Below are 23,942 nucleotides of genomic sequence, written 5' to 3' on the forward strand. Positions count from 1 at the left end.
CTCTGGCAACTACTAATCTGTTCTGTATATCTATGAGTTCATTTTTGTTTGTTTTAGATTTTACATGTAAGTGGGATCATACAGTATTTGTCTTCCTCTGTCTCCCGTAGTGTAATGCCCTCAGGATCCATCCAAATTATTATAAGTAGCAAGATTTTCTACTTTTTTATGGTTGGATAATGTTGTGTTGTATATACATACCACATTTTCTTTACCTATTCATCCATGCATGGACACAGGTTGTTTCCATGTCTTGGCTATTGAAAATAACACTACAAATTAACATGGGGGTTCTAATACCTTTTTGAGTTAGTGTTTTTCCTTTGAATAAATGCCAAGAATTGGAATTGCTGGATCATTTGGTAGTTCTTTTTAATTTTCGAGCACCTCCACACTTTTTCATTGCGGCTGTACCAGTTTAACATTACCATCAAAGTGCACAGGATTTTCTTTTCTCCACATCCTTTCCAGTACTTGCTATTTCTTGTCTTTTTGATAATAGCCATTCTAACAGGTGTGAGGTGATATCTCACTGTAGTTTGGATTTGCATTTTCCTGATGATTAGTGATGTTGATCACCTTTTCATGTCCTATTGGCCATCTGTATGTCTTCCTGGGAAGAATGTCTGTTCACATCCTCTGCCCATTTTAAAATTTGATTGTGTTTTATAAACCTATTAAGCTACATGATTTCTTCATATATTTTGGGTATTAACCCCTTATCAGATATATGATTTACATCTATTTTCTCCTATTTTGTAGATTACCTTTTTATTTTGCTGATGGTTTCCGTTGCCGTGCAGAAACTCCTTAATTTTTTAGGGGACTCCTGGGTGGCTCAGCAGTTGAGCGTCTGCCTTAGGCCCAGGGCGTGATCCCGGAATCCAGGATCGATTCCCACATCAGGCTCCTCGCTGGGAGCCTGCTTCTCCCTCTGCCTATGTCTCTACCTCTCTCTGTCTCTGTGTCTCTCATGAATAAATAAATAAAAATCTTAAAAAAAACTTTAATATTAAAAACAAATTTTATCTGTTTATTTTAGAGAGAGAGAGTGTGAGTGCACCATCCATTGTAGGGGGAGGAGCAGAAGGAGAGGGGGAATCTCAGGCATTCTCCCTGCTGAGTGCAGAGCCCAACTCAGGGCTAGATCTCACAACCCTGAGATCATGACCTGAACCACACTTAATTGACTGAGCCACCAAGGTGCCTCAGAAGCCTTTTAATTTGATAGTTTTCCTTGTTAATTTTTGCTTTTGTTGCCTTTGGTTTTGGTGTCAAATCCGAAAAATCATTGCCAAGACAGATCTCAAGGAAGAAATTTTAAATTTTGATGATCCAGTATTTATTTTTTGTTGTCTGCTTTTTTTAAAAAAATATTTATTTTTAAGTAATCTCTGTAGTGCTTGAACTTATGACCCCATGAGATCAAGAGTCATATATTCCAACTACTCAGCCCGCTGCTCTGTTGTCTGCTTTTTTTTTTTTTTTTCTTAAAGATTTTATTTATTTATTCATGAGAGACACACACAGAGAGAGACAGAGACACAGGCAGAGGGAGAAGCAGGATCCATGCAGGGAATCCAGTGTAGAACTTGATCCCGGGTCTCCAGGATCACGCCCGGGCCGAAGGCGGCACTAAATTGCTGAGCCACCGGGGCTGCCCTGTTGTCTGCTTTTGATATTATATTTAAGAAGCTGTTGCCAGATCCAAGATTGTGAAGACTCACCAGTTTTTATATTATGTGTGTATCTCTGTGTGTGTATGTTTGTAATTTATTTTTTTTTAAGGTTTTATTTATTCATAGAGATGCAGAGGGAGAAGCAGGCTCCATGCAGAGAGCCTGATGTGGGACTCGATCTAGGGTCTCCAGGATCACGCCCTGGGCCGCAGGTGGCCCTAAACTGCTGCGCCACCGGGGCTGCCCGCATGTTTGTAATTTAAAATATAAGATAGAGGCTCCTGGCCGGCTCAGTTGATGGATCATGTGACTCTTAATCTCGTGGTTTTGAGTAGGGATTACTTAAAAATAAAATTAAAAAAAAATATAAGGTATAATTTTAGTGTAATTTAAAAATTTACATCTTTGAAACTTTTAAAAATACATTTTACTTATTTTAGAATGAGAGTGTGCATGACAGCATGAGCAGGGGGAGGGGCAGAGGGGGAGGGAGATGGTGTGGGAGAGGGAGGGTTGTACTGAGTGCTTAGCCCCCATGTGGCTGAATCCCATGACCCCACCTGAAACCAAGAGTTGGGCACTTAACCAACTGAGCTACCCAGGTGCCCCTTTTATTTGTTTTTATGCTTCCATTGTTTATTTCTTTTCTTTTTAAACATTTCTTTGAGAGAGAGTGCACATGCAGGCCAGGTGGAGGGGCTGAGGGAGAGGGAGAGAGAATCTTAAGCAGACTCCATGCTGAGCTCCTGTGCCAAAACCAAAAATTGGATGCTCAACTGACTGTGCCATCCAGGTACCCCCATTGTTTATTTCTGAAAATTTGACTTTGGTTGTTTCTTTTTTTAAGGATTATTTCTAAGTAATCTCTAGACCCATCACTGGGGCTTGAACCACAACCCAGAGATCAAGATTTGCAGGCTCTACTGACTGAGTCAGTCAGGTGCCCCACTGTCTTCTAGATATCCCTGTGTGTATTATTTTTTTCATTTAACAGTAAGTAGGTCCTCACTATCCTTCCATAGCAGAATAGAGACTTCCTCATTCTGTATTATGGCTGCATGGTAATATATTTTATGATTTAATGTTATTTTTTCTTACCAATGTGGTATTGATAGCCATTTGAGTTTTTTCTGGTCTTTTGCTTTACAATTAGTGCTTTAATAAATTATGCAATATATTAATTATGAGTCTTACCTGATGTGATCCATTTTGAGTAAATTTTTATAACTAGTGTAAGGTCAGGGTCCAACTTCATTTCTTTGAACGTAGATACTTGGTTTTTCCCAACACCATTTGTTGAAGAAACTATCCTTTCCCCATTGTGTATAAATCTTAGCATCATTGTCAACATCAGTTGACCAAATATGTGAGGGTTTATTTCTGGACTCTATTTTATTTTATCAATCTGTGTCTTTTCTATGACAATATCATACTGTTTGATTACTGTAGCTTTGTAATAAGCTTTGAAATCAGGAAGTGTAAGTCCTCCAATTTTTTTCCCCTCGTTTTCTAGATTGTTTTGATTCTTTAGAGTTTCTTGAAATTCCATACGAATTTTAGGATGAGTTTTTCTATTTCTGCAATAAATAACATTGGGATTTTGATAGTGATTGCATTGAATTTGTAGATCAACTTTGGGTAGTATTGGCATTTTAAGAATATTAACAATGTAAGTTAGTTGGTGATAACTTTAGTGAAGGAAACGAGTGGGTGAGTATAGTGGGCTGCACATCATGCAGTCTGTCCTGTCTCCAGCTTTTGGCAGCTCTGGGAAAAAGGCTTAAACCATTCTTGGGATTTTTGAGTTTAATAACAGCAAGCAAGGGGTGGAGTGCTTAATCCATTTAAATAAATGATGAACATTAGAAAAGGTGTGTCTTCCAGCTTTCCATTCTCTTGGGGCTGTAAGTAGTAGGAGCTTAAATACTTAATGGTTTCCAGCCTCAATTACCTGAAGGCGGTGATTAGAATCTGAAAGCAGAACACAAGGAAGAGGTAGGCAGGAAAAATAGACTGGAAGGAATCTATGAACTTGGCATATTGTACTATTTATTTAAGTCTAATCTCTTTCAGTATTGTTTTGTAGTTTTATGTAGAACTTTTTTTTTTTGCTTCTTTAGTTAAATATATACTTAAGTATTTTATTCTTTTTGATGATAAAGTAAATGGTATTGTTTTCTTCATTTCATAGACCTGATCTTTGTGTTGATTCTGTAGTCTGCAATTTGCTAAATTAGTTTTTTGGTGCTTTTTTTTGGGGGGGGGGGGTGCATTTTTAAGGGTTTTCTTACATATAAGATCATGTCATTTGCAAGAAGATAATTCTATTCCTTTTTTTTTTTTTTTTTTTTTCATTTATTTATGATAGTCACAGAGAGAGAGAGGCAGAGACATAGGCAGAGGGAGAAGCAGGCTCCATGCACCGGGAGCCTGACGTGGGATTCGGTCCCGGGTCTCCAGGATCGCGCCCTGGGCCAAAGGCAGGCGCTAAACCGCTGCGCCACCCAGGGATCCCTATTCCTTTCCCATTTTGCTGCCTTTTCTTTCTTTTCTTGCCTAATTGCTCTAGCTGTAACTTCCAGTAGTATTATGTCAAATAGAAATGGAAAAAGCAAACATCCTTATTTCAGATTGTAGGGAAACGACTTTCAGTCTCTAACTATTAAGTATGATGTTAGCTGTGTTTTTATTTTGTTTGGTAAAATGGATTTTATCATGTTGAGGAAGTTAATTGATATTAAAGTTTATTGAATGTTTTTTTTTTTTTTTTCATGAAAGGCTGCTGGATTTTTTCAAATGCTTTTTATTGCATCAGTCAAGATGCTTATGTTTTCCTTTTCCTTCAATCTGTTAATATTATGTGTTACATTGATTTTTGTATATTGAACCACCCTTGCATCCTAGAGATAAATCTCACTTGGTCATGGTATATGATTCTTTTCATATGCTGCTTATGTTACAGGATTTCTTTTCCTTTAGGGCCCGTAGTTCTTGGTCATGCTGCTTCAAAGAATGAAGATGTAGACCAAATGAAGAGTGGTGGGCAGCAAAACAAAGTTTATTGATAATACAAAGCTCCTGAAGAAGGGGGGGGGGAGCGCCCAAGAGGGTTGCCACCTGAATTTCTAAGTCTAGTGGTTTTTATGTGCTCGCTGGCAGGCTGTTTTAATCTGATTAACCCTCTATGAGTCTGTCACCTTGTCATGTTTTTGTTGTCTACCTATCACTTGGAAAAGGGTGGAGGCTACTTCCAGGGTGGTGTTTAAGGGTGGTTTCCTCTTAGGTTGGGGGCCCTACCTATCTTTGTCCCTGTCTGTCTTACAACTATCCTTCATTATTTGGTTTGCTAGTTTTTGTTGATGATTGTTTGAATATGTGTTCATGTTAGGGTAATGCTGGCCTCAGAATGAGTTGGAAAGTCCTTCCCCCTTGCCCCCCCTTTCAATCTTTTGGGAAGAGTTTAAGAAGGATTGGTGTTAATTCTTCAAATATTGAATAGACTTCACCAATATAGTCTTTTGGTTCTGGGCTTTTTGTTGTTGGGAAGTTTTTGATTACTGATTTCATCTTATTTGTTATATGTATATTTGGATTTTTTTATTTGTTCTTGATTCTGTTTTGATAGTTTGTATGTATAATTTGCCCATTCCATATAGGTTATCCAATTTGTTGGTAAGCAGTTGTTCATTGTATTCTTTAATCCTTGTTGTTTAAAAAACTTAAAAAAAACCCCTTTTTATTTATTGAGAGAGACAGAGAGCCTAAGCTAGGGGGAGGGGCAAAGAGAGGGAGAGGAGCAGACTCCATGCTGTGCAGGGAGCCTGATGAGGAGCTCAGTCCCAGGATCCTGGGATCATGACCCAAGCCAAAGGTAGACACTTAACCGACTGAGCCACCCAGGCACCCTATAATCCTTATTTTTAAAAATTATGTGAAGCATCCCTTTATCTGCGTTTTAAGAAAATGTGGCAAAATGTACATTGTTTTCATTTGGGTCAAGGTATTTTCTAATTTCCCTTGTGATTTCTTTGACCAATTGATTGTTTTGAGTATGTTGTTTAATTTTTACCTGTTTGTGAAATTTCCAGTTTTGTGTTGATTTGATTTCTAATTTCATTCTGTTGTGATAAGGATAGATACTTTGTATGGTTTCAGTCTTTTTTAAGTTTATTAAGATTTGTTTTGTGGTCTTCCCTGATGGTCTGTTCTATTTGCAGTAGAGAAGAATATGTGTTTTGTTGATGCTGGGTAGAGGCTTCTGAATACGTTAGGTCTATTTGGTTTTAGGGTTGTTGAAGTCCTCTATTTTCTTACTGATTTTCTGTCTGGTTGCTGTAATATCCATTACTGAAAGTTGGGTATTGAAGCCCCTGTTATTGTAGAACTCTGTTTCTCTTTTAAGGCCTGTTAATTTTTGTTTCTTATGTTTTTTGTTTGTTTGTTTGTTTTGTTTTTCTTTGTTTTTTGTTTCTTATGTTTTGAGACTCAATTATGAGATGTGTGTTTACTGTTAATTGTCTTTTTTGGATTGAACTTCTTATCAATATATAACGTCATCTTTGTTTCTTTTTGTCTTAAAATGTATTTTGTTTAACAATTATATGATCACCCAGCTCTCTTTGTAGTACTATTTGCATGGAATACCTTTTTCTGTCCTTGTACCTGTTTTTTTTTTTTTTTTTTGGTCAGGGAAGGGGAGGCCTGAGGGAGAGAGAATCTTAAGCTGAGCAGGGAGCCTATGCAGAGCTTGATCTCAAACCCTGAGGTCATGACCTGGGCCAGAATCAAAAGCTGGAGGCACAACTGACTGAGCTGCCCAGATGCCCCTGATTTCCATGGTTTCTGATAGGAAATCATTTGTTAATCTTACTGTGAATACTTTGTACATGAGAAGTTACTTTCTGACTGCTTTCAAAATTCTCTCTTTGGTTTTCAAAACTGAATAATAGTGGGTCTTGGTGTGGATTTCTTTGAGTTTATAATGTTGGAGTTCATTGGACTTTTTGGTAGTATATAATTGTGTCTTTCATCTGATTTGGGAAATTTTTGGCTATTCAAATACTTTTGAATACATTTCCTTTTTTCTCTTTTCCTCTTTCCTATTATGCATATGTTAGTGTGCTTGATAGAGAATAAAACAAATAAGAAACTCAGGAAACTACTAGGAGCAGAAAAAATTTCAAGACAAACTATTAGTGTTCATATATGAGATGATAGTCATGAGACAAGAACAGAGTGCTGTAAAAAGTAATAATCAGAAAATTAAAGTGTTTTTAGAAATGAAAATACGATATACCCGTTGTGCTCCTCTCCTCCAAAATGTAGAAGAGTTGGAAGATAGAGGTGAGGAAATCACTCAAGAAAGAAAATAAAGGTAGAAAATATTAAAGATAAGATAAATGTAGAATCCGTGTAGGAGACATTAAGTTCAATTAATAGGAACTGAAGAAAAAGAACAGAGAAAATGAAAGGGAGGAAATGATAGAAGACATAATAATACAAGAAAAAATTTCCAGAAGTGGGGGGACTTGAGTTAGAGATAAAAGAACCAACTGAATACCCAGAAACATTCATGAAGATATATCTGCTCCCAGAGCTCATCATTTAGAAATTACAGAACACTGAGGGGAGCCTGGGTGGTTCAGTTAGTTAAGTGTCAGACTCTTGGTCTTGTCAGGCTCAGGTCATGATCTTCGGGTTGTGAGATCGAGCCCTGCATCTGGCTCTGCATTCAGTGGGGAGTCTGCTTGAGAGTCTTTCTCCCTTTGCATCACCCCCCCCCCCCACTTGTATGCATGCTCGCTCTCTGAGATAAATAAATCTTTAAAAAAGAGAAATTGCAGAACACTGAGAGAATATCCTAAAAGTTTCCATAAAGAAGACAACAATTCAGTAAAAAAGATGAAAAGAATGGCTTGATTTTCTCAGTACTAACACTGGAAACTAGAAATCATTGAAACAATACCTGTTGCATTCTGAGTGAATGATCTCCCTTCCCTTCCCTTCCCTTCCCTTCCCTTCCCTTCCCTTCCCTTCCCTTCCCTTCCCTTCCCTTCCCTTTCCTTCTTCCTTTCCTTCTTCCTTTCCTTTCTTTTCTTTCTCTCTTTTCTTTCTTTTATTTATTTATGAGAGAGACACACAGAGAGGCAGAGACACAGGCAGAGGGAGAAGAAGCAGGCTCCATGCAGGGAGCCCGATGTGGGACTTGATTCCAGGACCCTGGGATCATGCCCTAAGCCGAAGGCAGACACTCAACCACTGAGCCACCTAGGTGCCCCCAAAAGTAGTATTTTTTAAAAGATTTTATTTATTTCTTTGAGAGAGAGAGAGTGTGCATGTGTACAAGCAGGGGGAAGGCAGAGAGAGAGAGGAAGAAGCAGACTACCTGCTGATCAGGGAATCGTGGGGCTCTATCACAGGAACCCAAGATCATGACCTGAGCTGAAGTCAGACACTTAACTGACTTGAGTCACCCAGGAGCCCCTAAAAGTAATATTTTAAGCTTGGTGGTTTATTGCTAGTATTTCAGTGTTAAAAATAACCAACTGCAAATGATAGATTACATAATTATAAAGTCACATTTAGTGACTTTATAAAGTGTTTAATAATATATTCATTTAGGATTTATTTATTAAGCACATACCATGCGTTGTAATTCAGTCTCAAGAGTCCTAGTTTATGTGGCTTCCTTTTGCTTAGCAAGCTTTTTTCCTGTAGGAGAGTATTATTGACAAACGCTCTCTCTCTCTCTTTTGTAAAATTAAGATAATATTGACATACAATATTATATAAATTCATGTGTACATCGTAATGATTTGATATTTGTATATATTGTGAAATTATTACTATAATAAGTAACTACTGTACAAATGCTATGTTTTTATAGAGCTTGAGTGGTCCCTGGTAATTTTCTATAACTTGTAAGATGATCAGAACCAATACAACATTAGCATCACTATGTTTCAAGGATTTGTGTAGAATTGTGGCATTTAGTTGGAATAGACTCTAAAGATATCCTAGTTTAGCCACTCATTTTATAGTTTACAAATCTGTGACTCAGAGAGGGTCACTGTCTCTTTGTTGAGGGTCATTTAGTAGTTGGGTGGGCCTCAGTGGTTGGAGGCATTAGCTGAAATTGGTTCATTATGTAATTTTTTAAGGGGGGGGGAATCTTAAAGATTTTTTGTTCATTTGAGAGAGAAAGAGTGAGTGAGAGCATAAGCAGGGGGGAAGGCTAAGAGGGAGAAGCAGACTCCTTGCTGAGGAGGGAGCCCAACATGGGGGCTCTTACTCAGGACCTCAGGTCATGACCTGAGTCCAAGGCAGATGCCTAACTGACTGAGCCACCCAGGCGCCCCTATTTTTTTTTTTTTTTTTAAGTAGTACAAACTTCCAATGGCTTTCTGTAATCATGCCTTACAGTAGTTGCCCTCTCTGTCCTTTGGAAGGGTTACTTGAGAAGTAATTATTGTTGTGATTAGTTTTTCTGTTCTTGTGCAACAGTTGTTTTCTGGTAAATTTTCTTACCTAGTGTAGGCATACAACTTTTTAAGTCTCAGACTCCAGAAGAGTCTGATACCTGATAGAGAGTTTGTGGCAAATAAGCAAACTTCTGATAGCTCTGTTTTTTCATGAACAAGCATTGTGCTGCTGTTGCTTTGCATAATTGTAACTTAAATGCACACAGAGACCCATTTAGCTTGAAATCAGACTGTACCTGCACATAGTAGCTAATGTAGAGTGTGTGCAATATTATGCAGAGTTTGTAGAAATCCATGCCTGTTCTCTGGAACCTCACATGAATATTTCATTCCCAAATTATAACCACCTGTAGAAATCAGAGCCCCATATCCACCCATGCTACTTAGGTCCTCTTTTTTCCCCTTCTCTCCCCTCCCTTTTCTTTTTTCTTCTCTTTCCTTCTTTCTTTTTCTCTCTCTCTCTCTCGATTTTATTTATTTATTTGACAGAGAGCAAGAGAGCACAAGCAGGGGGAGTGATGGAAAGGGAGAAGCAGGCTACTTGCTGAGCAGGGAGCCTCATGCTGGGCTTAATCCCAGGACCCTGGGACCACTGTCAGAGCTAAAGGCAGACACTTAATCAACTAAGCCATCCAGGCACCCCTTAGATCCTCTTTCTGAGTGTGCCCTCACTCCTCCTTCCTTTGAGTGTGTACCTTGACTTTGCAGTAAAGCTTCCTCTGTTTTACTTCTTTCTGACTTGTCCTTGAATTCGTTCTTATGGTAAAGTCAAGAAACTGGTGCCAACTGCTGGTTTAGGTCTCAGGGCCTGAGAACTCCCTAAGTCTCTAGTAGTCAGTAGGCATTATTAGGATTCAAGGAAGGAAGACCCGATTAGAGCAAGAAGTAGAAAGTGGACTGATGTTTTATAATATAAAAATGAAATGGGATATATTCTAAATACTATTGTTTCCTGTATTCAAACAACTTTTTAAAGAAATTCATTAAAAATTCTTTTTATTTTCTTGATAATTCCTTATGTAAGGTTAGAATCTCATTTAATTCTCATTTACTACATTCTAAAAATGTAACCAGGAACTAGAACATGGGTCCAACATTTTTATTTGACTCAACCAGTTTTGCTGAGTGCACTGGGAAGTGGTGAACCTTACTCAAAACCTTACCTCCTCAGAGAGGACTTTATTTCTAGGAATTACAACATTTTTGGGGAAAATTTGTACTATTGATAGCTTAAAAATAGCAATTTTGCTATATATAAGTACTATACTTTTTTTTTTTTTTTTTTTTAAAGTGGCCTCCTTGCCCAATGTGAGGCTTGAACTTCTGACCCTGAGATCAGGAGTTCTATGTTCTAAGGATTGAGCCTGCTAGGGACCCCACCATGCTTTCTTTTTTTTTCTTTTCTTTTTTTTTTTTTTGAAGTAACAGGATATCCTGCCACAGTTTCTACAAGAATTTAGATATAGTTGTATGTTTAGCAACTATTTTGACAATTATGTGAAACACCTTATAAAGAATATTGAAAGCAGAATGTGTAAATTAAATGAATTAAAATATCCAAAAACCAGCAACAGTAACATTTTTTTATAGCTAAAAATGGTAAAGCTTTTTTTTTTTTTTTTAATTTTTATTTATTTATGATAGTCACAGAGAGAGAGAGAGAGAGAGAGAGAGGCGCAGAGACAGGAGCAGGCTCCATGCACCGGGAGCCCGATGTGGGATTCGATCCCGGGTCTCCAGGATCACGCCCTGGGCCAAAGGCAGGCGCTAAACCGCTGCGCCACCCAGGGATCCCGGTAAAGCTTTTTATTAGAAAATAAAGTTAGCCATAAAAGATAGCAATCGTGAAAATATAAGATGGTTTTGGGTTAATTTCTTTTTTTTTTGGCTTAAATTTTAATTGTAACTTAAAAAACATAAAATAATTTAGAAAGAAGAACATAATCAATTTTTTTTTAATTAAAGAGAGAATATCAATCTTATTTAAGTAATCTCTACACCCCATGTGGGGCTTGAACTCATGAGTCATATGTTCCTCTGATTGAGCCAAGCAGGTGCCCCTCGATTGGATTGCTTGTGTTTTCTTTGTTCTATTTCCTTTTATATTCATTGTGGTACATCAGTTGCTAGTTTTATTTCCCTTTTAGTTGAAATTGTTATTGAGTAATGTAAAACAAATTTAACTTCTAAAATTCTCATATTGCCATAATTATATTAGAACATTTTTTTTTTTAAGATTTTATTTATTTATTCATGAGAGAGAGACAGAGACAGAGACAGAGACACAGGCGGAGGGAGAAGCAGGCTCCATGCAGGGAGCCCAACATGGGACTTGATCCCAGGTCTCCAGGATCAGGCCCTGGGCTGAAGGCAGCACTAAACCACTGAGTCACCCAGGCTGCCCATATTAGAACCTTCTTTATGACCATTTGAGTTATTTACCAAGTGGATTTTAACTCCTCATATGGTTATCAGAGTTTTTTTTTTTTTTTTTTTAAATTTTTATTTACTTATGATAGTCACACACAGAGAGAGAGAGAGGCAGAGACACAGGCAGAGGGAGAAGCAGGCTCCATGCACCTGGAGCCCGACGTGGGATTCGATCCCGGGTCTCCAGGATCGTGCCCTGGGCCAAAGGCAGGCGCCAAACCGCTGCGCCACCCAGGGATCCCGTTATCAGAGTTTTTAAGTTTGTACAATTTCTTAAGTTTTGAGAACAAATTTTGAAAGTCTCACCAATTTTTTAAAAATGGCTTTTACATTTTAAATAACACATTTTGTTTTTTTTTTTCAACCCAATAGTTTGTTTGCCTAATCTGGACTTGAAGCAATTCATCTGCTGGAAATCTGCCATTTTACAGTGCCACAATTGGAAAGAAGCAGGTTTTCAAATAATGGAAGACTCTAAGGCCTCAAAAAATGAAAATCATGAACCAAAGAAGAATGCTTGGGCTATATCTAATCAAACTTTGAAAACTAGAAATGATAAATCCATAAAAGAAATTGGGACCAGCTCTCCAAATAAGAATAGTAGCAAAAAAAATAAGCAAAATGATATTTGTATAGAAAAAACAGAAGCTAAATCATGTAAAGTAAATGCTGCCAACGTAGCAAGCCCTAAAGATTTAGGATTAGTCCTTCGAGATCAAAGTCATTGCAAAACAAAAAAATCACCTAATTCACCGGTGAAAGCGGAAAAGATACCTGTTTCACAGGCAAAAGCAGAAAAATCACCAAAGTCCCCTAATTCACCAGTGAAAACAGAAAAGACACCCAGCTCACAGGCAACAGCAACAGAAAAGGCACTTAGTTCACAGAGGAAAACAGAAAAAGTACCCAGTTCTCAGATGAAATCAGAAAAGGTCGTTGGTTCACCAGTAGAACCAGAGAAGGTGCCCAGTTTACTGTCGAAGGAGAACATCAGACGGACAGAATTACAGCAAATTGGGAAAAAAATTCCAAGCTCTTTTACTTCTCTGGACAAAGTGAATATTGATGTTGTAGAGGGAGGAAAATCTGCTTTAGAAAACTCACCACTATCTCAGAAGCAACAAGCATGTGCGGATAATACTGGTGATTCTGATGATAGTGCTTCAGGAATTGAAGACATAGCAGATGATTTGAGTAAGTACAAATTAGATTATCCCACAGGTTACATTTTTGGAGAGATTTTCTGATATTAATGTTCTTTAGATAACCCTTAATGTGATTTTTACTACTTTAATTGCAAAAAAGACTTTAATAATATGGTTTTTTAAGCTAAAAAAAGAACCTTTTTATTTATTACAGTAGGTTAAAAGCCTGTGCAAATAGAAATTAGGGGCTCCTGTAGTCTGTATGTACCTGTGTACACACACACACACACACACACACACACACACACTTTTTAAGTGTTCCTGGTAATATGTGGCTTATTCATTCAACAAACATGCATATATTGAGTTCCTTTTATATACCAAGCATATGTTTACAAGGGAAAATAAAAAAATAAAGCACCAGACCTGAAGGATACTTCTAGTTAGATGGGAGTGATACACATAAATAAAGTGGTAATTTAGTTCTGCTAAAAACTTAAAGAGTTGAGAGAGTGTGTGATCTGATTGAGGGATTATTTAGACTTTGGGTTGAGAAATGCAGGACATAAATGTGAGAATGAGAGTATGATTGAGATTAAGTATGACTGAAACAGAATTAGGGGTGAAAGTGGCAAATGGGAAAAGACACACAGTAATTGGAAAAAGACACACAATAATTGGAAAAAGAAGATCTTTTTGGATGTGATACACAGTTTGGACTTTATTATGAGTGTTTTGAGAAGCCATTGAAGAGTTTTAAGCAAGTTAGTGCTATGATCAGATATACATATTTTTATACACATATAAGTATATGTACATATATCGTATATACATATATAAATGTTTATAAGTATATATAGAATATATACGTAAACTATGTATATACGTACTTTTAATAGTTTCAGCTGTAGTGCAGCAAATTCTTTTTTTTTTTTTTGATTTTTTTTATTGCAGTTCAATTTGCCAACATTTAGCATAACACCCAGTGCTCATCCCGTCAAGGCCCCCCTCAGTACCCATCACTCAGTCACCCCAACCCCCCACCCGCCTCCCTTTCCAGTACCCCTTGTTCGTTTCCCAGAGTTAGGTGTCTCTCATGTTTTGTCACCCTTACTGATATTTTCACTCATTTTCTCTCCTTTACCTTTATTCCCTTTCACTAATTTTTATATTCCCCAATGTAGTGCAGCAAATTCTTTGACGGGAAACAGATTGGTTAGGACACTTGGAATTTACTTGAGACTTTTTGGTATGAAGTTCATTTTCTTTTGGGATTTTGATCTTAGCTTTAATTGCTTATAAAGGTCTATGTCTTTTGAGTACTTTTTTTTTTTCCCCAAGATTTTATTTATTTATTCATGAGAGACACACAGAGAGAGAGAGAGAGATGTAGAGACACAGGCAGAGGGAGAAGCAGGCTTCCGTTGTGGAACCTGATGTGCAGGACTTGATCCCAGGACCCTGGGGATCATGACCTGAGCTAAAGGCAGGCCCTCAACCACTGAGCCACCCGGGTGCCCCTTAATTGCGTTTTCAACATAACAGCCAGTGTCCTGTTAAAATTATTCAAATCATGTTACTACTTTTCAAAATGTTTCTGTAGTTTCCCATGCATTAAGATACCAATTAGTTTAGCGCCTCCCTTTGACCCAGGGCACGATCCTGGAGACCCGGGATCGAGTCCCACATCGGGCTCCCGGTGCATGGAGCCTGCTTCTCCCTCTGCCTATGTCTCTGCCTGTCTCTCTCTGTGACTATCATAAATAATAATAAAAAAAAAGATACCAATTAATGTCCTTGCAGTAAACAATAAGGCCCTATGTGATCTATGCCACTGTCCCACTTGCCTGCTTTCATTCATCTACTTCTTACTTTCTCCCTCTCTGTCCCAAGTACGTGATTTCTTTGCATTTCCTCAAATACGAAGGATGGCTTTCACTTTTACTTTTTCCTCTGCCTGGAACATTCATCCCCAAGATGTCCATATGGCTTGCTCTCTTACCCTTCTTCACCTTCTCAGTGAGGGTTTTGCTGGATCCTTTATCTAAAATTTATAATTCTTTTTGCCGGTTTAATTTTTCTCCATTGTCTTTATCACTGTCATATTTAAAATTGTTCTTACTTTAAAAAAATTTTTGTTATTAATTTTTAAAGATTTAGCACATGTGTGTGCACACACATGAGGGGGAGGTGGAGAGAGAATCTCAAGCAGGTTCTGTGTTGAGCAGGGAACCCAGTGTGTGGCTTTATCTCACAATCTCGAGATCATAACCTGAGTCCAAACCAAGAGTTGGTCTCCAACTGACTGCACCACCTGGGGCACTGCTGTTATTAATTTTTTAAGTATATTCCACACCCAGTGTGGAGCCCAATGCAGGGCTTAAACTCAGGATCCTGAGATCAAGACCTGAACTGGGATCAGGAGTTGGACATTCAAGTGACTGAGCCATCTAGGTGCCCCTATCTTTTTATATAATAGCTTTATTGAGATATAATTCACATGCCAAAATTTCTCATTTAACAGCATACAGTTTAGGGTACCTGCCTGGGTGGCTTAGTTGGATAAGTGACTCTTGATTTCGGCTCAGATCATCATGTCAGGGTCTTGAGATCGAACTCTGCTTTGGGCTCCTTGCTCAGCATGGAGTCTGCTTAGGATTCTCTTCCTCTCCTGCACATCCCCCCCCCCCCTTCCCCCACCCCCGCCCCCTCCCCTTCCCTATTTGCCTGCATGTACTCTCAAAGAAAAAAAGAGTAGAAACATAATTTGGTGGTTTTTAGTACCATATTCATAAAGTTGTGTAGATATTGTCACTGTCTACTACCTGAAAATTTTCATTTCTGCAAAAGTAACTATACCCATTAGAGTCACTACTCAGGGGCTCAGTTGATTGAGGCTCTGACACTTGAGTTTTGGTTAGATTGTGATCTCAGGGTTGTGAGATCAGCCCTGCATTGGGCTAAACGCTAGGTGTGGAACCTGCTAAAATGAGTGAAAATATCAGTGAGGGTGACAAAACATGAGAGACACCTAACTCTGGGAAACGAACAAGGGGTAGTGGAAAGGGAGGTGAGTGGGGGGTTGGGGTGACTTGGTGATGAGCACTGATGGGGGGCAGTTGGCAGGATGAGCACTGGATGTTATGCTATATGTTGGCAAATTGAACTCCAATAAAAAAATTAAAAAATTAAAAAAATAAATCCTTGATAATGCTTTCACTGGGAGAAAAAAAAGATTCTCTCTCTCCTTCTCCCCTTCCCCCACTAAAAAAAGAAGTCACTAATCTACTTTCTGTCTCTATAGATTTGCCTATTTTATGTAAATGGAATCATACAATATGTGGCCTTTTGTGTTTGGCTTTTTTCACTTAGCACAATAGGTTTTTTGGTTTTTGTTTTGTTTTTATTTGAGAAAGAGAGGGAGAGAGAGAGCATGTGTGTCTTTAAACAGGGGAAGGGGCATGGAGGAGGGACAGGGAGAGAATCCTAAGCTGACTAGGTGCTGAGCTCAGAGCCCAAAGTGGGACCCTATTCCTCAACCCTGAGATCATGACCTGAGCCCAAACCAAGAGTCAGATGGATGTCCAACCGACTGAGCAACCGAACACCCCCCCCCCCCTTTTTAGAGAAGGAGGACGACAGAGAGAGGGGTAGAGGGAGAAGGAGAGAAAATTTTAAGCAGGCTCTGTGCCCATTGTGGAGCTTGATACAGGGCTTGATCTCATGACCCTGAGATCATGACCTTAACCAAAATCAAGAGTCGGATGCTTAACTGACTGAGCCACGTAGGCACCCCTGCACAGTGCTTTCAAAATTCATCCATGTACCTTACTCCTTTTTATTGCTGAATTCCATTGTATGGATATATCACATTTTTTTAATCCTTTTATCCATTGATATTTGAATCGTTTCTATCCTTTTCTTATGAATAATGCTGCTATGAATGTTTTTTTTTTTTTAAGTTTATGTGTGTATGTATGTTTTCACTTGATAACATGTTTTGGGGTGGAATTGCTGAATCATACAGGAATTACTATCTTAACCATTTTAGAGTTTATAATTCAGTGGCATTAAGTACATTTATAGTGTTTTACAACTATCACCACTATCTCATTGCAGAATTTTTTCATCACCCCAAAAGGAAATCTGTTACCCATTAAGATTCAGTCCCCTTGGGGCACCTGAGTGGTTCAGTTGGTTAAATGTCCAACTTTTTTTTGAAAAGATTTTATCTATTTATTCATGAGAGACACAGAGAAAAGCAAAGACATAGGCAGAGGGAGAAGCAGGCTACCTGTGGGGATCCCGATGCAGGACTCGATCCCAGGACCCTGGGGTCACGCCCTGAGCCAAAGGCTGACTCTCAACCACTGACCTACTAGGAGTCCCTGGCATCGAACTTTTGGTCTCAGCTCAGGTTTTGAAAAAAAAAATTCACTCCCATTTTCCCTCCCTCCATCATCCTCTGACAACCACTAATTACACTTTCTGGTTTTATATATTTACCTATTCTTGGTATCTCCTAGAAATAGAATTATGTAATATATGATTTTTTTTCATGTCTGGCTTCCTTATTAAGCATCATGTTTTCAAGGTTCATTTGTGTTATAGTATATATACACATCAGTACTTCTTTTTAAGGCTAATAGTGTAGACTGAATTGGTCCCCTTAAAAAGTACATATGCTGAAGCCTTAACTCCTAGTGTGATTTTATTTGGAGATAAGAGGTTTTAGGAGATAATTAAGATTAAATGAGGTCATAAGGGTGGGGTCCTAATCCAATAGGATTGAAAAAAAGAGGGAGAGCTCTGTCTCTCTGTATGCACTAAGGAATGGCCTCATGAGGACACAGCAAGAAAGCAACTGTCTACAATTCACAGAGAGCTCTAATCAGAACCAACCCTGCTGGCACCCTGATTTTGGACTTTTCCTGCCTCTAGAACTGTGAGAAAATAAATTCCTGTTGCTTAAGCCACCTAGTCTCTGGTATTTTATTATGGCTACCTGGGCTAAGACAGTTGAATTACGTTCTGCTATATGGATATGCCACATTCTGTTTATTTATCAGTGATTGGATGTTTGGTTTGGGTTTTTTCCACCTTTGACTGTTGTAAATAGTGTTGCTATGAACATTTATGTATGGGTTTTTGAATACCTATTTTCAACTCTTGTGAGAGTATTAGTATCTCATGGGACTAAAGTTCTATGGAAAAAAAAGTTGGGAAATTCTTCCTAATGTTATTTTATATTGATATTGATTTCAGAAAATTAAATAATTTTGTTTTTCTGTCTTTTAAAGAAAGATATATAGCTTTCTATAATTATATTGGCAGAAATGACAGTTTTACAGGAATTGATGTTAGTTGCCTTGTTATGCTGGGTGAATTGTACATATAAAAAAGAGAAGAGGGGGCAGCTGAGGTGGCGCAGCGGTTTAGCGCCGCCTGCAGCCCGGGGTGTGATCCTGGAGACCCTGGATCGTGTCCCACGTCAGGCTCCCTGTATGGAGCCTGCTTCTCCCTCTGCCTGTGTCTCTGCCTCTCTCTCTCTGTCTCTATGAATAAATAAATAAAAATCTTAAAAAAAAAAAAAAAAAGGAAAAGAGGGTTAGAATATTTTTTTTTTAGTATATTGTTTTCTTGCTACTATCCTTTTTCATGAAATGTAGAAATAAAACGAGGATTTTACCTTTTTTTAATATTTCCATCATAAAATGGCTACTAAGAAACTAAATTATTTTTCCAAATACTAGGACATCATTGCAAATTGCTCATTGTGCATCAGTGTTTACCTGACAGTAATTCTGATCTTTGAATCCTTCTTATAACATCTTTACCTAAGAGTTTGCCATATGATTCCAGAGACTTCAGTGCCCTTGTGGTAGAAAACACATCATTTCCAGAGGCATACCATTTCTTCTTTGCGTGAAAAATTAGTGCTATCAAAAGGTAGAATAGACTGTCATGGTTCTTGTACATTGCATGTAGTTAGTTGGCTTTTGAAGGTAGAGTGGAGAGATCTTTTGGTTGTCTATGAGCATTTACTTAAACAGTGTTTTTAGATACATCCACATTAATTTATTTGTTCAACACTTCGATTGTATCATCTCTGGCCTAGGTATTAAAATCTGAAAATGAAAAGTTAAATAAAACCTAGTCATTACCATCAAGGAATCCATCATCTAAGGTAGAAGATAGATATATGAATACAAATTATAGTAATACGCAAATGTGAGATAATAGCAAGTGCTATGAGACTGCAGTTGTATAGTTGAACAACAGTTTTTGAACTGCACAGGTTCACTTATGTGGATTTTTTTTTTTAAGATTTTATTTATTTATTCATGAGAGACACACAGAGAGAGAGGGCAGAGACACAGGGAGGCGGAGAAGCAGGCTCCATCCAGGGAGCCTGACCTGGGACTCGATCCCCAGTCTCCAGGATCATACCCTGGGCTGAAGGCGGCACTAAGCCCCTGAGCCACCAGGGCTGCCCTGTGTGTGAATTTTTTTAAGTTTTAAAAAATTTTAAAAAGGGCAATAGGTAAGAAAATAAAAATTTTTTAAATTATTATTCTTTTAAGTAATCTCTATACCCAAAGTGGGGCTTGAACTTAAAACCCTGAGATCAAGAGTCACATGGTCTACTGACTGAGCCAGCCAGAAACCCCTGGTTTTCTTTTTAAAATAAATACATTATGTTACTGTAAATGTATTTTCTCTTATGATTTTCTTTTTTTGTGGGGGGAAGGAACAGAGAGAGAAAACAAGACAGACCCTTAAGCAGGCTCCATACTCCGCACAGAGCCCGATGCAAGACCTGATCTCCTGAGATTATGATCTGAACTGAGATCAAGAGTTGGGCACTTAACTGACTGAGCCACCCAGACAGCCCCTTAATAGTTTTCTTTTTTTTTTTCCTTAATAATTTTCTTGATAAGAATTTCTTTTTTCTAGCTTACTTTATTGTAAGAATATAATATATATATATAATTATATAATTATACACATAATACATATATAATTATATATATAATGTACAAAATATGTGTCGACTTGTTTATGTTACTATTAAGGCTATTTGTCAACAGTAGGCTATTAATAGTTAAGATTTTGGGCAGTAAAAAGTTATATGCAGATTTTGACATCCTAAGCCTTAATATTACTCATGTGTCAGCTGTATAAAAAATATCAGACTGTCTTTGAAATGGTTTTAGCCTAAACTGAATTTTGCAGGACAGGTAAACATTACTAGTTGAAGTGAGGATAGTCTTAATAATGGAAGGAACAGCATATATAAAAGGCATTGAAACTTGAAATAGCAGTGATCCATTCCAGCACATTTGGTATGAATGAAGTTAAAAGTGTTATGGTAGGATGTTGTAGTTATTCTGTTTACTGCCTTCATGAAGGAAAGGATGGCATATAATATGCTAGAGTTTAAACTTTATCCTGAACTCTTTGAAAGCTTTTTAAGTATGTTAAGCAAGAGAATAACATAATTCAGTTTGCATTTAAAAAAATTACATTGATAGTGGAGCCTACCGTATGCCAGTCCCATAATGCTAGGTGCTGGAAATGAAAAGATGGTAGCACACAGTCTATGCCTTGAAGAGATTGCAATCTAGTTAGGCAGAGAAGCAAAGAAAAAATACTGATGTGGTAGAGGTATTCTGAGTTCTTTGAAAACAAAGAGAGAGGTGCTTGATGTGGGTTTGTGGTCTAAAGATATATGTTCTTTTAGCTGCTAGTGTATATAGTGATGAAGTCATTAAAGTGATTTTAGTGACCAGCCTTTGAGACTTAAAATAACTTTTTATCACACTTCAGAATTCAGAGATTTTACAACATGGTTGTTATGTTAGCCTTGTGTAATCAGCCTTAGTCCTATTTGTCTCGATAGATTGGAAGAACAAGGAAGATAGGCATTTGGCCCATCGAAATAGATTTTTCTTTGTGAGTTTTGATACCATGTATATCTCATACTTGTATTTTACCTAAGTATTCCAACTTGTACAGCTAAGGAAAGTGTAAGGCAAGAATATTTTTCCTGTATATGTATAAATTATTTTCCATTAAAATTTTTTAAATTTATCACTTCTGATGGTAACTGATTGCTTCCTTTTCTAGGTAAAATGAAGAATGATGACTCTAATAAAGAAAACTCTTCAGAGATGGACTATTTAGAAAATGCTACTGTGATAGATGAATCTGCATTGACACCTGAGCAGAGGCTAGGCTTGAAACAAGCAGAAGAACGCTTAGAAAGAGATCACATCTTTCGACTTGAAAAAGTATATTATGTCATTTTAGTTACTTGGATGAATATGCATGTTTCATAACTTTTCTTTGCCAAGTACAGCTCTTTTTCTTTAATTACTAAGGCAGAGATAGCATTTGTTTTTCCTTGCTTCCCTCTTTCCTTCCTTCTCTCTTCCTTTCTTCTCTCCCTTTGTTTAGCTAATCCTTATGTCTGTGAGTCTGATCTCATTGATTCATTCCAGGGATCAACAAACTATGGCCTACCCTCTTATTTTTGCCTTTTTGTTTATGTGCTTTGTGTTTTTAAAATTGTGTAAAATAAGTGTAGTGCTTGGTTTTTGTAAGCAAAATTGTATTGATACATAGCCATGCCCATTTGTTTACCTGCTGTCTATGACTGCTTTCATGCTACCATGGCAGAGTTGAATTGAGTGAGTAGTTATTTGCTCCAGAGAGCATATAGCTTGCAAAGCATAAAATATTTGCTGTTTACCAAAGTATAAGAGATTTATCAAAATATTACTCTGTCCCTTGATAGAAGAAATTTGCTGACCTCTGATTTATTCACTTATCAAAACATAAATGAGTGCTTGTTATGTTCTAAGTACTACACTGGGATATATTGATGAAAATGGCAGTTGGTGAATCAGAAGTGAACAGTCCATTTGGAGTGACAAATAAATTAGCAAATATTATATGATATACTGCACTCACTTTTCTCCTTGTTTTTTCTCCACTACTTTCCTCTTTTGTCTCCCATTTACTGAATATCTCTTATGTATTCAGAATTGTTCTAGCCATTAGTATCTTGTTCCTGAGTCCTAATTAATTTCTTAGCTTAGAAGTACATATTCGTTGCCTTAATAAAAACACTGCTAGGTATTAAAGGAAATAATCATAAATCAATCTGTTCATAAAAAAATTTGGGATATTTGTGAGTATGTATATAAGGAAATAGGTCATCATTCTTGACAAATAAGAAATGAAAGAAATGATATAATTTTATAGAGTTTAGGAAAATGAGATGGTATCTAGGTTGAAGAAGGCAATCCTGAGTTATTAATAGAACTTTTGACAGAATAGTCATCTTGTGAAAATAGAAAGGAATATCAAAAGGTAGAGGCCCATAATAAGGAAGAGAATTTAGGTTGTATAGCTAGTCTCCAAAGGTCCGAGTTAGAAGAAAGTCTTTTTTGCAGTTTACTATTTTACTTATTAGTTCTCTCATTCCTCACCTTCTCTTTCCTGAGTCTGGAATTAGTAGCTATTCTGGATCTGTGTATTGTTAAGATAAATATTGAGTGCTATTCATGTGCCATGATCTAATGATAAGTTGAATTGGGAATGTGTGGCATTTCTAAAAACATGATACTGCTTTTCTAGGAGTTTGCTAATTAGAGAAAAACATGTAAGCAAATAATAGTAATAAGAAAGTATTGCCTGAAATCTTAGACAAAAGAGTGATCAACGAGTTGGGATATAGAGGCATCAGTTTGGAGAATGCTTTATAAGGAGGTGACATTGGAACTGAATCTGAAGGCGTAGGAGTTTACTAGGTGAATTGGGGAAGGCTGGTGCAGGTGAATTATACAGCATGTATAAGGGAAATGTGAAAAATATTTTAAGAATAAGTAGGGGACTGGATGGGTTAGAATACAAAGCACAAAAGATCAGTTCTTCAGAGATGAAAGATATTGGAGTGGAATGGATATTTGATGGTGGTAGGAAAGAATGGCTTGGTGTAAAAGAAAAGTTTGGGAGCATGGAAAATACTTTTTTATTTGAATTTAAGCAGCAATGATATAAAATGAGTGTGCCAATCCTAGCGTAGATGTCTATAATCTCTTGTTTCTGGCACTTTGTTTCTCAGTCCTCTAAAACCTCTTTATTTTCAGTTTAGTGTACTCTTTTTTTTTTTTTTTTTAAGATTTTGTTTGTTTATTCATGAGAGACACACAGAGAGAGGCAGGGACACAGGTAGAGGGAGAAGCAGGCTCCCTGCAAGGAGCCCAATGCAGGACTTGATCCCAGGACACTGGGATCACGCCCTGAGCCAAAGGCAGATGCTCAACCACTGAGCCACCCAGGCATCCCAGTTTAGTGTACTCTTAATTAACATTTTTTCTCTACCAACTTTAGATACTCATTAAGAATATTCTTAACTATTTGCTTTTGATTTTATCAGGTCCTTTTGTTCATAGGTAGGTATCCATAGATTATCTGATTGATAAATAAAGATACAGGTTTTTAAACTATACCAAAGAATCTAAGAATCTAAGCTATTAGATCAGAAGGATAAATTTCCCTATAGTTAGTGATAAATATTGATTAGGAAATACTTAGAATTTCCATGCCCAGCGATCTTTATTCTAGCTGGTCTGCAGAAACTTTAAAAAAGTTATTAGTGTGTGTGTTTAAGGGTAAAATAAAATATAACCATGATGAAGGAATTTTAAAGCATTTGTTTATGCATTTTTCATGGGTCTCTTCTGTGAAAATAGAAGCTTCATGATGTTGTGAGAACATTTTTGTTCTTTGCTATTGTGCTTAATATAGTACCTTGGATGTAGTAGTTGGTTAATAATTAGAGGTGGTTTGCTTAGTGGTTAAGTTTATAGGTTTTGGAGTCAACTGGGTCTACCTCTGCCACTTAAGTGGTTGGATAGCAGATAAGTTCTTTAATCTCTTTAATTAAACTTCAGTAACCTCATCATTAAAATGTTGCTAAAAGGGCAGCCCGGGTGGCTCAGCGGTTTAGTGCCTGCCTTCGGCCCAGGGTGTGATCCTGGAGACCCGGGATCGAATCCCACATCGGGATCCCTGCATGGAGCCTGCTTCTCCCTCCTCCGGTGTCTCTGCCTCTCTCTCTCTCTCTCTCTGTCTCTCATGAGTAAATAAATAAAAAATCTTAAAAAAAAATAGAAAATAAAATGTTGCTAAAAATT

General features: G+C 37.4%; 1 protein-coding gene across 17 annotated transcripts in view; it reads left to right on the forward strand.

Annotated features, from left to right (window-relative positions):
- TUT4 (terminal uridylyl transferase 4) overlaps nt 1–23,942 on the forward strand; it is a 134,720-nt gene that overhangs the window by 17,729 nt on the left and 93,049 nt on the right. For all 17 annotated transcript variants that reach the window (XR_005370214.1, XR_005370213.1, XR_005370210.1 and 14 more), the window contains exons 2-3: nt 11,963–12,784; nt 20,866–21,029. Coding sequence is in view for 11 of the 17 variants with exons in the window: in XM_038558007.1 (XP_038413935.1) it covers nt 12,055–12,784; nt 20,866–21,029 (894 nt within the window). In the remaining 6 variants the exon portion in view is untranslated. The remainder of the gene's footprint in view (nt 1–11,962; nt 12,785–20,865; nt 21,030–23,942) is intronic.

This window comes from Canis lupus, chromosome 15 (assembly GCF_011100685.1).
Source record: "Canis lupus familiaris isolate Mischka breed German Shepherd chromosome 15, alternate assembly UU_Cfam_GSD_1.0, whole genome shotgun sequence".
In the NCBI taxonomy this organism is placed as follows: Eukaryota; Metazoa; Chordata; class Mammalia; order Carnivora; family Canidae; genus Canis; species Canis lupus.